General features: G+C 38.2%; 2 protein-coding genes across 8 annotated transcripts in view; both read right to left on the bottom strand.

Moving 5' to 3' along the window:
- Positions 1 to 1,263, bottom strand: part of LOC107601180 (transmembrane protein 216-like) — a 2,206-nt gene extending 943 nt beyond the window's left edge. Inside the window, exons 1-2 of the mRNA XM_016293248.1 lie at positions 1,143 to 1,263; positions 960 to 1,052 (exon numbers count right to left, since the gene is read on the bottom strand). Of these exons, the coding sequence (XP_016148734.1) occupies positions 960 to 1,052; positions 1,143 to 1,263 (214 nt within the window). The remainder of the gene's footprint in view (positions 1 to 959; positions 1,053 to 1,142) is intronic.
- On the bottom strand, positions 1,169 to 13,686 carry LOC107601193 (uncharacterized). 7 transcript variants are annotated; one of them, XM_016293265.1, is made up of 24 exons: positions 11,620 to 13,686; positions 10,818 to 10,879; positions 10,501 to 10,539; positions 10,364 to 10,413; positions 10,185 to 10,291; positions 9,995 to 10,105; positions 9,779 to 9,904; positions 9,108 to 9,224; positions 8,879 to 9,003; positions 7,518 to 8,197; positions 6,946 to 7,061; positions 6,610 to 6,664; positions 6,428 to 6,462; positions 6,165 to 6,296; positions 5,430 to 5,569; positions 5,146 to 5,344; positions 4,843 to 4,974; positions 4,645 to 4,775; positions 3,785 to 3,896; positions 3,517 to 3,655; positions 3,298 to 3,419; positions 2,737 to 3,191; positions 1,317 to 1,330; positions 1,169 to 1,236 (listed from the first exon to the last, which is right to left on the bottom strand). In XM_016293265.1, exons 1-22 carry the CDS (start codon positions 12,991 to 12,993, stop codon positions 3,162 to 3,164), a joined length of 4,134 nt encoding a protein of 1,377 aa, XP_016148751.1. In that variant the 5' UTR covers positions 12,994 to 13,686; the 3' UTR covers positions 1,169 to 1,236; positions 1,317 to 1,330; positions 2,737 to 3,161. The 7 variants fall into 7 exon arrangements, with proteins under 7 accessions (XP_016148751.1, XP_016148750.1, XP_016148745.1 ...); XM_016293264.1 differs by having other exon boundaries at positions 6,946 to 7,539; positions 7,585 to 8,197; XM_016293259.1 differs by having other exon boundaries at positions 6,946 to 8,197; positions 11,620 to 13,189; positions 13,602 to 13,686.
- Positions 13,687 to 17,463: the final 3,777 nt, after the last annotated feature.

Here is a 17,463-nt window from a genome sequence, read left to right as displayed (position 1 = left end):
CACTGGGTCAGCTGGCCAATCAGAGCAGACTGTGTTTGTCGAAAGGAGGGGCTTTGTAGAAAACTAGGTGTTTGAGAGAGGCGGGGCATAGAGGACCTACAATAATGTATGTAAAGCATGTCAACATATTCTGTTACACCAAATAATGATCTTTAAAACAGCATCATATGACCCCTTTAATAAATGTACTTTAAACCCCCCCCCCCCACTATATTTTCTTGAATGCTGTAATTTAACCCAGTGTCTTCTAAATCAAGCCAAATACTATAAATATAAACACAATGAAAATGAATGCTGTGATAATGACTTTGACACTTGTATTTAAATGACCGAGAAATACACAACCGTTCAAAAGTTTGGGGTTGATAAGATTTCTCAATGCTTTCGAAAGATATCTCTATTTTTTTTTAAATACAGTAAAAACAGTTATATTGTGAAATATTATTAGCATTTAAAATAATTGTGTTCTATTAATGATCTATGGATACATGATGATCTATGAACATATTTTAATTAAATATATATGTGTAAAACAGTTATGCTGGAAACCGAAATACATTTTTTTCAGAATCCTTTGATGAATATAAAGTTCAAAAGAACAGCATTTATTTGAAATAGAAATCTTTGGTAAAATTATAAATGTATTTACTGTCACTTTTGATCAATATAATGCATCCTTGCTGAATGAAAGTATTAAATAGTGTAATTATAAATATTATTTTGCAAAACTTGTGTACGACTAATTCCTCTGTTGTGGGACTGTATTAGATGTACTTATATTGTGAATGCATTGTATTTTGAAGTAGATTCCTCTTCCTGGCATTTCAATTCAAAGTTCTGAATTCAGTTTTGCACAACCCTGCTCCAAAGAGTGGGCTTCTGAATGAGGACGATTTTAGTCCTCTGAATAAAATAAGAGTTGAGAGAGTTTACAGCTACTTCTAGAACAGCACACTGACCATAGAAGAGTCTGAGGGTTTCCAGGCCCAAGAAGAGGAGCAGCAGGACAACATCCAATATCAGATTGGCTTGTGGGTAAGGCAGGATCACCCCTACAAACGGCACAGCAAACACTGATTTCTTCACATATAAAAAACATATACATCTCAACTGCTCAATGCTTTATTGAGCCCATACATCACCTTTGTAGATAAACATAAGAATCTCAGCGATGAAGAACGCTGCAAAATACCAGCCGTTCAAGTGAAACAGGATCTGCAGTGGTGTGGAGGACAACTGAGATACTTTGTTAAGAAGCAACATAAACGGTAAAGAAAGATAGAGGTGTAATTCAGGAAACTGTAATGGAAGGATACGACAGGTTGTCTTCCTGCAAAAGCAAAATGAAATACTGAATTAATGAACATAATGTAGGTGTAAGGAGAGACTGGGAATTGTTGATACTCTCTCTGTCTCTTTCTGTTTTTAGGCCTAATCTCTCAAAGAGGCTGAATTCAGCTTCTTATTCACAGCTTCTTATTCACGCTATCCATTCCACCTTAAACACGCGTTTCTTATCTCCTTATTCATGTAAATTAGGGACCGTCTCTATTTGTGTCTCTTTTTCAGAAACAAACAATAAACTATTTTAAAATGTAAATAACACTGAGATAAGAGCGAAAACGGGCTGTCGACATTACATCTAATTACATCATATGTTAATTATTAAACGTGCATGTCATCGTTTGAGTGCAGTAATGATTTTTTTTTTTGTGAAGACTTCTTATGACCCAGCACCTGTGAATAGAGGACTCCAGATACAAAATTATGACATTTGCATTGCTTTAAAATGCACACAAAGTTTGCTTAAATGCATATATGGTATTTGTAAATACTATAATTTGTACTAGCTGAATTCAGCCTCGTCAAAAATGTACCAACCTCAGACTACAATCAATATCAGTCAATTTAAGATCTGTTATCACAAAGCAAACTTTAAGAAATGATGCTCAATATGTAAAACTAATGAGATAATCTGTAACAACATGAAATTCACATTCTTATTAAATCCATATTTTTAAATACAAAACACTGATTTTAAAATATGCATTTGATTCATAAATGATTTTTTCTTTTCTTTTCAATACTTGGTAGTTTACATTTTTCTCCAGCGGGCATCCATACGGTAGATTCACTAACGTTACCGAAAAGTTAAAACAAGTAACGCAAAAGTAACGTAACGCATTACTTTCCATAAAAAGTAACTAAGTAACGTAATTCGGTACTTTTAACGGAGTAACGCAATATTGTAATGCATCACTTTTAAAAGTAAAAACTGCTTTTGGGGAAATCAAAGATGTGCTGAAGCTTCTGAAGCGACTATCAGAAGAATAACGTGGGTATGTAACGTTACACGAATGAATGCAGCTTATGCTTGCTTTATACAACACGCGATAAAAACTCACGACCCATGACGCACAAGCATCCCAGTCTAGCATTTATATTACACCAAGTGCTCGGTTCATAAGCAAATCACAGGCTTGAATTCGAGTTCATAAATATTTCCTAGCATGACAAACGACAGTAACGTTAGTGTTGTGAATGGCTAGCATTAGCTAGAAGATGCTTCCCCTTCATTCGAATCAAAAGAGCATTCATTGATCGCTTGTTCTTTACCAAACCGTTTTATTCTGCTTCATAAAAGCCATTCGCTCTGTTCACAATAAAATATAAGTACATGTGTGCCGACTTTAAGCTAAATCCACTCTAGTAAATCCCAAACACCTTTCTGCTTACCGTGTGCGGCCATGTTGAATTGCCATGGAAACGGCATACTGTGGGCGGAGACAACCATCAGCCGTCCAATCAAAACACGCATGAAGAAAACAAGCGCGTTTAGTTGATAACTGTACATGCCTTTATTTGAGCAGAAACGATTTTACTGCATTCTATTTACTTATAAATCGAGTTCAGTACACTGTACGAAAGTACATGCTTTTTAAAGAAAACAACTTTGTTGATTACCAGATAAAACCACTGCTGAAACAGAAAGACAACACAGCAAACAGGCTGTAATAATAATAATTAAAAAAAAAAAGACTAAATAAAATTACAATTTCTGCATTACTACTGAATCACTTAACACATATTATGATGTGAATTAGCTACAGTTACGCTATCGTCATGAACGTCTATGAAAGATTTCTGTTCCGTGTCATGGTTTATGTCGAATTGTTTCGCTCCTTGTGCTCCTAAGAGAAAAGGAATGAGAAGGCATGTCAGTCTAATCGATCTTATACCACACTAAAGCTAGATATGCAAAAGAATCACGCAAGTAAGAAGTCTGTGAAGGTTTGCCTTCAGCTTTTGATGATGCATTGGGGTCCTGCAGTGTTCGTCTTTGGCCTCTTCCTCACTGGCATAGATGGCATTACACAAGCTGCAGAAGTAACCCACCACAGGCCGAACAAACTCTGTCCCTGTTGGTAAAGTACAACAGATCAGTTGAGCATTAGCAGAGCTGTACGGTCCATATAGCACGCCCTCGAGTGCCTTACTAGCTACACACGCTCTTACCCACTGGATCCATCACAGGTGTTTGCATCTCTGGCACGACGTCTGAATTTTCCACCTTCGTTCCGCTTCCTTCATCAGCTGCAGAATCTTGCTTCTCATCTGCCTTTGAGTTGACATCTTGATTATCATTCGAGGACTCCTAAAATCAGTGTAATTTATCACCAAACTCAGAATATCAGTAGTTATACAGCACAGCAGCATCTGAAAGCTTGCAAAACAGGGATTTGACCAAAGCCAGGTGGTTAAATTGCAAAAGAGAATGATTCACCTTGACACTCGCTGATGTTTGGATAGACGGCTGCTCAGAAATAGCAGAGATTTGTGTCTTGGATTCATCATTTTCCTCCTCGAACTCAGTAGATGCTTGTAGAGAACCATCACTAGGTCCATGTAGAATATACCGAGCAAACAACACAAAACAAATAGGAGTAAATTTGGTGTATGGATGCAATGAATGATTGTCATCAACCAGATAACTTGTATGACTTGTGAAAAAATACATTGCTTACATTCAAAAAATGTGCAAATTGAATACTATAAAAACATATGAAGACCACGCGAAACAGCATGTGGAAAAATGTTAACAAATATGAACGTTACACAACACAAAGTCAAGTGTTTGTCCAGTTTTCAATAAGAGGAACAGTAACATACGACTCAAAGACTTCTATTTCCTTATAATCCCATTAGTTACTGTTCTCATAAAAATAGCATTACCGGTGTTAGATGTAGGATTCAATTAAACACGGTGCATTTAAAACGAAAATTTAACATCCAAAAAATATATTTTGTTTCCTCTGTTGTACTCAAGCTGGTTGATATAAAGCTCAGTAATATCTATGATGAGCCTTGTAGCAAAGCACCTCTCAAACACACTAAACAGCACACACCTCTGTCCAAAAACCTGACAAAGGCAACCCACATCAAACCCTATGCTTATTATTTCATTTGAATATGAAGTGCTTTTGTGCTTCGAACGGTTTGGGGTTGTGCACTTCGTCAAGCATTTTTACCCAAAGAAATACATTTTTCACTATTCTCAACAGACATCACTTGACTAATTGTTAATGATGCGGACTATAATCAATTTTGCAGGTCTTGAAATATATATAAATTACTATCAAATACCTTTTATTTAAATGAGCATGTTTGGTAGACACTGAAATCTTGGGATTTTTTCCAGCAACTGTAATTTCATTCATGTTGGCCGCAGCTACAACCTTTTCTGCATCAGAGGCCTTTTTCATTTCAATCAGTCCCTGGGGGGGGAGAACATTTTAAGATTTCATTGATGGAAGCACTGAATTAGTAGTTATATCTACTAACCGTTTGATGGAGGCGAAACATCCAATGGTGTACTACTTTTCCATATGGTTCTGCGATGCTCAGGAAATCCTCATCAGTGTACTCATCAGGCATTGGAAGGTTTCTGATCTGGAGAACTCTGCCATACGCTTCCTGAAGTATTGGAAAGCGGCAGAACACCGTGTTAGCTGAGCTGTGTAAAATCAATGATGCGGCAATGTATACACGTGTTTTGTGGCCCCCATAAAAAGACATGCACTGCTAAAAAGACACTAAATTTGAGATTCATATTGGACCCTGTGAGAAATTATTTCTTGATTTTACCTCCTCATCACTAGATGCTTGCATGATTGTGTCCATGTTGGTTTCCTTTCCTTCCCGAGCCTCAGCATCTTCTTCAGAGTTCTCGGTCTCAGCCATCACTACTGTACTCTCCTCACTGGAAGCCAGTGTGCTTGAGGGCTCCTTATTGTTCTCTTCAATATCTTCCTTAACTTTCTCTTTCTCAGAGTCAATCCTTTGCCTTGAAACAGAATCGAATATCATCTGATGTGTTTTTCAGACCACACAAGCACAAAAGGAGAATTAGTCATTTAAATGTAAGCTACCCCTCGTTCAATTGGCTGTATTTCTTTGACACTGATATCCTTAAGTTTCTGCCACCTAGTTTAACGTGTTGCCTTTTACACTCGGCTTCAAGTTTTGCAGCATCGGCACCATTCACCATCTCAATTAATGCCTTCTCCACCTGCAATGAAAACGTAATTAACATAATTCTACAAATATCACACAGACAAAACCTGCACCTCACATATCATGAACAATTAAGAGTAGAGCTGTAAGAATATCGTAATGATAAAATCCGACTATATCAACAATAAGTTAACTATTTCAGAAAGCCTTAATGAATCGATTCAAAACTGATTCAACAAATAGTTCTATTTGTTCAAATATATGCATACAAATATTACCGTTTATGTGACATTACGATTCAATATAAAGTTTGTTCGTGGAAAACATGCTTTGTTTTCTTACGTTTAGAAAATAAAATCAAACTGTCTAAATGGTTAAAATGATAAAAAAAAAAAAATAAGTTTTAACATTTCAGAGCAAGTACATAGATTGAGCTATATCAGACAAATATCATCAGAAGCTAAAAAAAAATACTAATAGGCCTATATTTTAAGTCATATCACCTAGACGTAAGAGGCCCATAACATTCAAGACCAATATGTTTTCAAATGAATTACAAAAATTTGATTGCAAATAAACTGTTTGATATTTAGCTTACGCTTTTTCCTTCAATTTAATGTTGAAGTTATGCTTTCATTTTATCCCTTTACCTTTCGATTGCTGCGAACCAGACAGCAGCATGCCACATCTCCGTATTTTTTCCCGATTTTCAGCAAATCTGCTTCACTGTATTTTTTAGCCACTGGAAAACCTGCCACCTCAAGAACTTTGCCAAACTTTTCCTAAAAATTAAAAAATTTAAAAAAAGCAACTTAAAGAACTCAAAATCCCTTTGTGTAATTTATAGAAGACATCATAATTTGTGTTCCATATTTACACAATCACAAACCCTTTGAGGGAAAAACAGACAAACCTCAGTGCTTGAAGTCCAGATCTCCTTTTCATCCCCTAAAACAGAATGGACATACTTCCTCAATTATATTTGAAATATGACTAAAGAACAAAACATTTTTGTAAAACTGTTTTAGGAAAAAATACAGCAGAACTGTACTGCTTTTATGGTTGAATTATTCAATAACTGTGTAAAATAAATACCTTGTTCTGTCAACACTCTCTCCTTATCTAGATTTTCTGAGAAATCTGCTGCCTCCTACACAAACAAAACAGACAGATGTGTTTCTTTACCTTTTGTAAATATAGAATGTAACATTATTAGTTATGCATCACTACCAAGTGAAATACTTCTAAATTGTGAACATTTATATTCAATCAAAGGGGATCAGGAAATGACGCAAGCAGGACTTGAACACTTGTCGCACGAATGAGCACCAAAGCTGCTGGGCCATGACTCTAACAATTATTTGATATCCTTTTCTAGATACAGAGTCCTCAATTTCAAAATGTAGGTAACTAACTCTCATTTGCGTTTACCTCCTCCATCTCCACCGTATCGCCTTTTTGCTCCTCTTGTTGAAGCTCGTATTGTTCTCCGTGTTGAAGCTCTTTTTGCTCTTCTTGTTTAAGCTCTTTTTGCTGAAGCTCTTTTTTCTTTACATGAAGTACTTTTTGCTTATTCTCAAGCTCTTTTTGCTCTCCTTGTTGAAGCTCTTTTGGCTCTTCTTTAAGCTCTTTTTGCTTTTCTTGAAGCTCGTTTTGTTCTCCGTGTTGAAGCTCTTTATGCTCTTCTTGTTTAAGCTCTTTTTGCAGAATCTCTTTTTTCTCAACATCTTGAAGCTCTTGTTGTTCTTCTTGAAGTACTTTTTGCTTATTCTCAAGCTCTTTTTGCTCTCCTTGTTGAAGCTCTTTTGGCTCTTCTTGAAGCTCGTTTTGTTCTCCGTGTTGAAGCTCTTTATGCTTTTCTTGTTTAAGCTCTTTTTGCCAAATCTTTTTTTTCTCAACTTTTTGAAGCTCTTTTTGCTCTTCTGGCTCTTCTTGCTCTCTTTGTTGAAGCTCTTTTGGCTTTTCTTGAAGCGCTTTTTGCTCTCCTTGTTGAAGCTCTTTTTGCTCTCCTTGTTGAAGCTCTTTTTGCTTTTCTTGAAGCTCTTTTTGTTCTCCTTGTTGAAGCTCTTTGGCTTCCTTACAATCGCTTGATCTATCTGAAGTTGTAGCAGTTGGTACATGCTCTGACGTCTCTGGCTGTATGCTCGATGTGTCCATGTCTGAAGGTTTAGTCTGATCATCTGACTCGTTCACAGCTTGGACATCTTCAGATGCATCCTGTTCCGGTTCATCTGAGGTTTCATGCACCTCATCATCCGCCTCTTCATCTACTGTGAGCTCATCTTCTGAATTTAGTGCCTCACCATCATCTGCTATAACTGCCACTCCTTCAAGATCACTATCATCAGCCATCACATCAGACTGATCGCTGTCATCTTCAACAGTCTCCTCCACACTCTTTTCTGTTTTTGTTTTTTGTTTCTGGTCTTTAGGAGTGCTTCTTTTAGAACGGGATTTGGATGAGCTGTCCCGTTTTGAGCTCTCTTTGGTTCTCTCCCGTGAGCGTCCACTTTCTTCTTGTTTCTTAGAGTCTTGACTCCTGCGAGACCTGGACCTCTCCTCAGAAGCTCTTCGTTTGGGGCTGGGAGAATCTCTGTGGGATCTCCTTCTTGGGCTGCAACTCCTCCTCCTTCTCCTGCTGCTATAAGGTACTGGTGATTTTTCTTTGTCAGCATCCTTCATACTAGACCATTAAGAGAAAAACATGTTATTTTAGAAGTAGAGTGGAACAAATGTGCACCAAATTAAGGTCATGTGTGTAATGTCACTGGCGTTACACCGTGTCCTAACTACACGTGCCGCAAAGCGATAAAAAGTATCTTTTCCATGTTAATCAGAGTTTTTGTCCTAACCAGCCACGACGGCGACACACAAAGTTTCTATTTTAGGAACCCTCTGCTGGTCTCTGCTGGACCCTCTCGGATGGAACAACAACATACAAACTATGACAATGCTATTCTCAAGTACTGATTATGTGATTTATTCAATGTTAAAAGTGAGTTTGAATATCATTTTGCAAGACATTTATAGCCATACTGAAAACAACAATAGATCTTGAAAATAAATTAAAGCAAACGTGTATGTTAAGACTGTGAACTCAATGCGAACCAAGAAGTGTATTCCATAACAAAAATGGTATCAGTCACTCAGTATTTACTTTTAATAATGTTTAAAAGCTTTAATATTAGATAATTAGATGATAAACTTGTCCATTTCGTTGGGAGTGCAGTGCACTTCTGGGCTTTTGAATGGTTGTGATATTTGAGTGATTCTGTCGCATCTGGTTAGGACACGGTGTTACCCAACAAAACAGTCCAAATGCATAAAAAATGGTGTCTACGTAAGATCAGCAAAACACGTTTACCCAAGTGTCTGGTACTCAGTTGAGGAGCAAACGTTAATGGTTTTTCCTTTTATTTTGAGTGCATTGGTTGAATAATGCTCCACCAATTTGTTGGCCTCTTCCATGCTGCCCATCTCCACATAACCCTGCAAAAAGGCACAGTCTTTATATTTTATAGGTGACTGAAGAGAAAAAAACATGCCATAAGAATAATTGAGTAAAATATTTGTATAATAATAAGTCTGGCTACCCGGCTTGGGAGAAACAGTGAATTTTTTACTGATCCGAAACGCTTAGCAATGGCCGTCAACTCCGAGCGTATACCATCTCCAGAAGGTAGCGGTGAAAAGCTCACTACACAAGATGTCTGTGAAACATGAAGGAAATCATTCAATCAACATTGGTGGCAAACATTTAAACAAACAAATCAAATGGATGCAAGTCACTTTTGAAGGTGCCGTTGGTAGCTTCTGAATGGAATGGCACTTGGAAAATATCTCTGATCCCTTCTTAATAAAATAATATTAGGTGGCACAAGTTTCAAAATGGTTAACATCGCTTACAAGCAGGAGTTTTGAAACTGGTTCAATTAAAATTTTAGAGAAAAACTGTTTACCGTTTCTTCTTCCTAAAGACTAGATAAAAACATCATGAGCTCAAATCACATATTTTACAATAATTTATTTTAGTATTACCTCGGTGACAATATAACAACTAATTAAAGAAACAACATGTTGTCTTTCTAATATCACACTTAATATTTTCTCATACTGCATAAATGGGTTTTACACATGTAAATATGTGGCCGTATTTATATTTTAGGATATTTGGTGGGCCATGGCATCAAAAAGTCCAGGCTTACAGCACCTTCAATCTTTCATTTGATGAGCATTTAACAAAATTGTGCTGATCATTACTCACCTGTAGGAAACTGACTGCTGCAGACAGAGTAAATTTGATCAGTTCTCCTCTGATCCTCAAAGGGTTTTGGTAGAAATATTTTACTATATCCTCTGCCTGGCCTGCTGTTCCCATATTCACAAAAGCCTAAAAAAATATTACAGGAAAAAATTATTACAGCCCATTTAAAAATCAGATTCATATATATATATATTAAAAATAAATAAAATTCCATACCATTCTAGGTAACATAATAATTTTGACAATAGCCCCAAACTGGCCAAGCAATTTTTTCAGGTAAGCTTCGTCGAATTCATCCACTTCAAACTTGACACACACCACTTTGCACTGTAATTAAATGTAGTAAAATAAATAAATATAATAATGTCTGAACATCAGAACAGCAGTAAGTGAAACTAAAATCTACCTTCGATTCAGTATTATTGCGGTTTTGACTGCTTGATGATGCATGTCTACTGCTCGACGCTCCACTTCTGCTGCCTAACGATCCTTTTCTACTGCTTGAGGTTCCACCTGAACAAAAAGCCCAACACCTATAATATCTAGAAGATGCTCAAATCAGTATGAAGAGGATAAAGACTTTACCTCGTTCCTGTGTTGTTCTAGACGAGAGTCGATCAGAATGGGGCTCATTTCTGTTAAAGTGTATATGTTTAGCATGTAAGCCAACACATTTATTGAAATGTGCTGTTTTATGACATATAGTGAGGGAATGATTCTACCTTCGAGCAGACTGGATTGACTGATCCCACGCTGGATATCTAATGAACAAGGATATTTGTGTAGAACATTTATTTAATATGTAAAATATGTAAAAATACTAGCCTATTACTTTATAAAATGTGTGGTGAAGAATTGCACATGCTTTGTCTGTACATTGACTAATGTTTCATGTTAAGTCTGTTATCATTCTCACTATCACCAAATGTGTTTTTTAAACCGCTTGAATTTCATGTTTGGCAGAAAACATTATTTAGTGACAACATGACTGCGCAGGAGCTTTAGATAAAAATTAAAGAATAAAGTTGCGGATACTTACTTTTCCACAAGACTAAGTTGACTATGCGCATGTTGGGCTCCTTTTATATGCACAGACCAGTCCTAAAACACAAGTCATATATCTAAATATTCGTTCATGAGGCATTAAAATATATAATATGACACAATCAAAGTACATTTATAGTTCATATGGTTAAGAAACTTCCATCAATTTTAAACGAAAGTATTTACAAGTCATGTATACTTCTGTGCCAATGAGTTTTTCACACCCTCTAACTGCATATGCTATCAAAATTGACAGATCTTGAATTGTGGGTATTTGCTCTCTTATCAAAGGAAATCAAACAAAAATGACCATCATATCAAGAACACAGTCAATTATCAAGTCATTATTCAGTGAAAATTGTTCCTTCCAATATATCCCTTAAATCTCATTCCCACTAGCGCATATTCATAATTGTTGCATCAAGATGCATCACACCCAAGTATGACTTCATTGGCCAGTGACTCCATTGGTTCTTGCACGTCTTGTGACCAAACATGATGCGGCATATTTGCATATGCGGAAGCGGAAATGAGATTCGAGAACTACGGCAGTGGGATAATTACAGTGCATGAGTCGAATGGACTGCGTTTATGTTACTTTCTGTCTTTATCAGGTTCGATACAACATGACTGCGAATGGTGAACTACACCTTTAATGCATTACTACCTATGTGGATAATAAACATACTACTTGGACTTACCTCATATGCCACAGTACGCTCATGTGTATTTTGCTTGAAACGGTCTAGTAAATAGCTGGTAAAGTAGAATCTGTGAGAGCGAAAAAAGCTACTTACCTTGTCAGAGAGGACAGTGATATCGCAGAGCACGCATGCGTAGGGAAATACTGGTGGAGTTTTCCCGTGGAAATCTGACGCCTCCTTCCTGGTAGGCACTCTATGAGCCGACTCTGTCCTCCGGTGGTGTGACGATTGACTAACATCTCTGCTGGACAGGTGCGAGGGTGGAGCAAGGTCTCTGATGGACAGGAGCGAGGGCAGACCGACGTCTCTGCTGGACAGGAGAGAAGGTGGAGCGATGCCTCTGCTGGACAGGTGCGAGGGTGGAGCGGCGCCTCTGCTGGACTGGTGCGAGGGTGGAGCGGCGCCTCTGCTGGACAGGTGCGAGGGTGGAGCTGCGTCTCTGTTGGACAGGAGTGACGGTAGACCAACCTCTCTGCTTGACAGATGTGAGGACTGGCCAACGTCTCTACCGGACAGATGTGAGGACTGGCCAACATCACTACCGGACAGATGTGAGGACTGGCCAACGTCTCTACCGGACAGATGTGAGGACTGGCCAACGTCTCTACCAGCCAGATGTGACGAGTGGCCAACGTCTCTACCGGCCAGATGTGACGAGTGACTGACATCTCTGCTAGAGCGATGAGACGACTGACTGACGTCTTTACTGGACAGATAAGAGGACTGACTGACATCTCTGCTAGAGCGGTGGGAGGATTGACTAGCATCTCTACTGGACAGATGTGAAGAATGACTGTCGTCTCTGCTGGACAAATGTGAGGATTGACTAGCATCTCTGCTGTGGCTAGAGTAAGACTGCGGGACAACAGACGTTTTCTGCCTTGATGGTTCTGTGGCACAAGACGCTTTATCAAAATAAGACTCTTTGTCTTTCAGATGGTTGTAGTCAACCACATAGTTCGACTCAGAACTGGTGTACGTGCATGATGGAGAGCTTGTTTGTTGGATGTTTTCCCAGCGGTCGTCCCAGGTTGGAAGCTGCTCTCGAGGAATGGAATATGACTGACGGACAGGGAAATCCAATGGATACTCAACCAGCTGAGTGTGGCTCCTGTCGTCCCAGGAGCGAGATGACGAACTGGCTTGGGGCGCACTGGACCTAGATGAAGAAGTGCTGGACGCTTTCTTCTTTTTGATCTGTGCAAGAAGGTCCGGAAGAGTATCGGCTGCGATGAGATGCTCGGGAAGCTCGGCCAGAGTTTGAAGGTCTTCAGCATCCAGTCCACAGCTATGCAGAAAAGACAAAGCCTTAACAGAAGAGAGGACGGTCTCTGATGAGGATGGAGATGTCTGCTCTGGAGATGCGCCCCTAATTCGCGACCTGTAAGCGGTAGACTCCCGGTGATATTGGTCATCACTTGCGCTGTAATCATCAGCTGGGCTTCGGTATGGATGATTGTAAGACATGTTCCAAAGTTCCAGGTTAAATGATTATAGGACCTCAAAAAAAGCAGCTCTTGTAGTTGCTGTTCACCTGTTAAAAAAGATGTTAAGTAAGGAGACTTTGTTCTCCTTATATTGATACTACATTACTGAAGAGATGGGCTCCAGGTGGAAGATCTGCCGTGAATCCGTTGAGGTGTGTCACCTGTATCAGTCTTACCTTGAGATGAAAAATCAAATCATTCATACTTTGTGGATGTCTCTGGATTTGCTTTATATAACTTCAGCTGTATCAGACCAGTAATATTACAACTAGTAATTAATGTAACTTGCAGATGACACGTTTTTAATCAATTTCTCTTTCAACATGCATTTATAATGCCTGTAAATTAATATATAAGGACAAATGATAGCATGGCACTGCTTGACATTTCATGTAAACTAACTCAATGGAGGTGGAGTTTATTTTTCAACTTAAAAGTGAAGAATAATTTGACGGTTTTTCCTGAAATGTTGCTAGACCTGATGCTAACCGCCATATTCCCGCTAACGCAATACATCATAGGACACATCAGCAAATTACAGACATTACGAAGGCACTAATCAGTTTGTATTGATTTATAAAACCTCACCTACACAAGCTGGAATAAACCAAACGATCGGTAAAGCTCTGCAAAGCTGCGGTTACCAAAGCCGTTCTTCTTCTCTTGGTGTCTAAACCGGAAATGTGATCTTTCAAAATAAAAGTCACAAAAGACGTATCGTTTGTATTATTGTGAATAAAATGTAATGAATAAATACATTTTATTGAGAAATAAATACTAACATATACACTATAACATTATTTGTTTAGAACAACACTTACATATAAAGTTAACTTAAAAATAAAGCTCTGATAACACTAATTTATTACATTGTATATTACATAGGCCTATGTATGCCCTGTTGAAAAAAAACAGCATATGCTCGTTAGGTATGTTTTGACGCTGGGATGCTGGTTTAAGCTGGTCCTTTGAAAGGACCAGCATAAACCAGCAAATGACCAGATTAAACCAGCAACGGACCAGTTTAAACCAGCAAAGGACCAGCTTAAACCAGCAACGGACCAGTTTAAACCAGCAAAGGACCAGCTTAAACCAGCAACGGACCAGTTTAAACCAGCAAAGGACCAGCTTAAACCAGCAACGGACCAGTTTAAACCAGCAAAGGACCAGCTTAAACCAGCAACGGACCAGTTTAAACCAGCAAAGGACCAGCTTAAACCAGCAACGGACCAGTTTAAACCAGCAAAGGACCAGCTTAAACCAGCAACGGACCAGTTTAAACCAGCAAAGGACCAGCTTAAACCAGCAACGGACCAGTTTAAACCAGCAAAGGACCAGCTTAAACCAGCAACGGACCAGTTTAAACCAGCAAAGGACCAGCTTAAACCAGCAACGGACCAGTTTAAACCAGCAAAGGACCAGCTTAAACCAGCAACGGACCAGTTTAAACCAGCAAAGGACCAGCTTAAACCAGCAACGGACCAGTTTAAACCAGCAAAGGACCAGCTTAAACCAGCAACGGACCAGTTTAAACCAGCAAAGGACCAGCTTAAACCAGCAACGGACCAGTTTAAACCAGCAAAGGACCAGCTTAAACCAGCAACGGACCAGTTTAAACCAGCAAAGGACCAGCTTAAACCAGCAACGGACCAGTTTAAACCAGCAAAGGACCAGCTTAAACCAGCAACGGACCAGTTTAAACCAGCAAAGGACCAGCTTAAACCAGCAACGGACCAGTTTAAACCAGCAAAAGGACCAGCATAAACCAGCAAAGGACCAGTTTAAACCAGCAAATGACCATCTTAAACCAGCAAAAGGACCATCTTAAACCAGCAACGGACCAGATTAAACCAGCAAAGGACCAGTTTAAACCAGCAAAGGACCATTTTAAACCAGCAAAGGATAACAGTACTAACCTAATGCAGAGGAAACTATGGTTAAAATGTTAAATTATATAAAGACAATTGTCTTTTATCTTTGCCAAAATCCAAAAAGCCCTGTAAATATTGGAAGTTGTATATACAGACCAGAGACAGAGACAAAGAATTGACTATTTCTTTTTTCCAGACATTTATTGCCAGTAGTGCCCTAACACGTGCTATATTACAAAATATTACTATTATTGTCAAAGTGCACTTAAAAAAACAACAAAATGGTGGCAAGACAAAAAAAACATTTGACTGTAAGGTGCTCTAGGCATGACTGATTAATTACATTATAAAAATGTCTAAGGAATGCAGAAAGTTTAATAAAATAATAGAAACACAAAAATACAGTAGTAGCAATTAAAGCGCAAAATGTTAGGAGAGCTTTGACTTGCTTATGAATGCACCAGCTCTCACTGCTACATTAAATGGAGCAAAACCTGTCTAATCATTTTTTATAAAAAAAAGAAAATAAAAAAAGAAAGGCATAACGGATATATTAAGAGATGTTCCAGCATGAGTGCTTCATTTCTTCGGCTTGTTACTCTGTGCTTTAGTTTCCTCCTCTTCCAAATATTTCAGTTGAGGAAAAAATAAATAAACAGAACAGAATTTGTTTCAAAAACATATTGTATAACAGCTTCTCAAGTAGTGAGGTCAAAACTACTTTGGTTCTGCATTTTAGCAAATCCTCATTACAACAACTTCTTGCAGACACCATGCAAACAAGATATTTGTGCAGTGTAATCATAATCTTTTTATTATTATTATAACTGGAGTTTTCACAAGAGTGCAGAACTCAGTTTACTCAGGCTAAACTGAAGTGACTGACAGCTTCATTGATTACATTTACATTTAGTCATTCAGCAGACGCTTTTATCCAAAGCCACTTACAAATGAGGACAATGGAAGCAATCAAAATCAACAAAAGAGCAATGATATGCAAGTGCTATAACAAGTCTCAGTTAGCTTAACGCAGTACTCGTAGCAGTTTTTAAAAAAATTATATAATAAATAAAAAGAAAACAGAATAGAAAAAGAATAGAGCCCGCTAGTGTTAGAGGTCTTTTTTGCTTTTATTAATTGTATAATAAATGAAAAGAAAACAGATAGAATACAAAAAGATTAGAAAGCATGTGTACGTTTTTTTTTTTTTTAAGAAAACAAGCAGCAAATGAATAGAGTGCAAGTCTAAAAGTGATTACAAAGGGAGCAGTCTTTGCTCACTTTCTGTAATGCAAACTTTAATATCAAATGCCTGGCTTTGAGAAACAATGTATCAAAGCCATCTTACCAACGGGGACATTATTAAGAGTAGCACGGCTAGTTTCTAGCTTTATTTGAGGTGGTGCTGGTGTAGAGCCTTTCCCCCCCAGTCTTCACACTCTTCACTGATACAACAGAGAAAGACGTAACAGTCTCTTCATCTTCAGCCTCCTGGTCAAAGGACAGCAAAGGAAAGCAGTGGATAAATCTCTGTCTGCTGCATGGGGTTCCTGCTCTGGGCTGAGATGTATCACTCCGAGTCTCCTAAAACAGCCCATCATGCCGTTTGATGTTGTAAATCAGATTTAGTGCACACTGTCATGGTATGCACTACACAAGACAAATAATATAACGATATATATATATGTGTGTGTGTGTGTGTGTGTGCATGTTTATGTGGTTTATGAGGACACAAATTTGTATAATAACATGGGTATGACATAGGTATTACAACAAGAAGGTGATTTATGAGGACATTTTCAGTGTCCCCGTAATTCAAAAGGCTTATAAATAATTCAGAATGAGTTTTTTTGAAAATCTAAAAATGCAGAAAGTTTCCTGTGAGGGGTAGGTTTAGGGGTAGGGTTGGTGTAGAGCAATAGAAAATACGGTTTGTACAGTATAAAAACCATTACGCCTATGGAGAGTCCCCATAAACCATACAAACAAACCTGTGTGTGTGTCAACCTACAAAAATTAGAGAACAACCTATAATTTCCTAAATTTCAAGGTCACTGATTAGTCCTATTTGGTCTTATCCCACAACAGGAATAGAAGGGCAGTTTTTAAGCATATTTCATACATTTATTGTATTCTGAAGCAGAGTATAAAAAAACTTTTTTGAAATGATTTGAAAAACAATTCTGATCAAAATGAGAGAACACTTACAGATACCTCCAGTTATTGGTGTTAATCTGGCACCTGATGCTAATTTCCTTAATTATATGACAAACCCTATTAAACTGGCAGCATTCCTCTAATTCTCACTGAGATTGCAAGATGGCGGGCCGCTCTAAGGTGACTGAAACCCTGCGATAGGATGTTGTCCAGATGAAGGCTAAAGGGATGACCCTTTCAGCCATTGCAAGAGAAGTTTGTCATTCCAAATCAGTGATTTCTAGAATATTGCATCTTTACAATGACAATAATTAATTCAAGTCCCCCAAAAAGGCTGGTCGTCCACGTAAGACAAACGCAGGAGAAGACAGGATAATGCGGAGACTCTCAACGGGGAATCGGTTCAACACTGCAGCTGGAAT

Source organism: Sinocyclocheilus grahami, unplaced genomic scaffold (assembly GCF_001515645.1).
Source record: "Sinocyclocheilus grahami isolate Dianchi unplaced genomic scaffold, SAMN03320097.WGS_v1.1 scaffold301.1, whole genome shotgun sequence".
NCBI lineage: Eukaryota > Metazoa > Chordata > Actinopteri > Cypriniformes > Cyprinidae > Sinocyclocheilus > Sinocyclocheilus grahami.
Note: the sequence above shows the minus strand (reverse complement) of the source record. Positions and strands in the feature narration are given on the sequence as shown.

Coding starts and splice junctions, on each gene's coding strand:
- LOC107601193 (XM_016293258.1), bottom strand. CDS start 12,993: ATGTCTTACAATCATCCATACCGAAGCCCAGCTGATGATTACAGCGCA. Junction 10,106..10,184: donor GCAATAATACTGAATCGAAG/GTAGATTTTAGT, acceptor ATTTAATTACAG/TGCAAAGTGGTGTGTGTCAA. Junction 3,897..4,644: donor CATGCTCATTTAAATAAAAG/GTATTTGATAGT, acceptor ACATGGACCTAG/TGATGGTTCTCTACAAGCAT.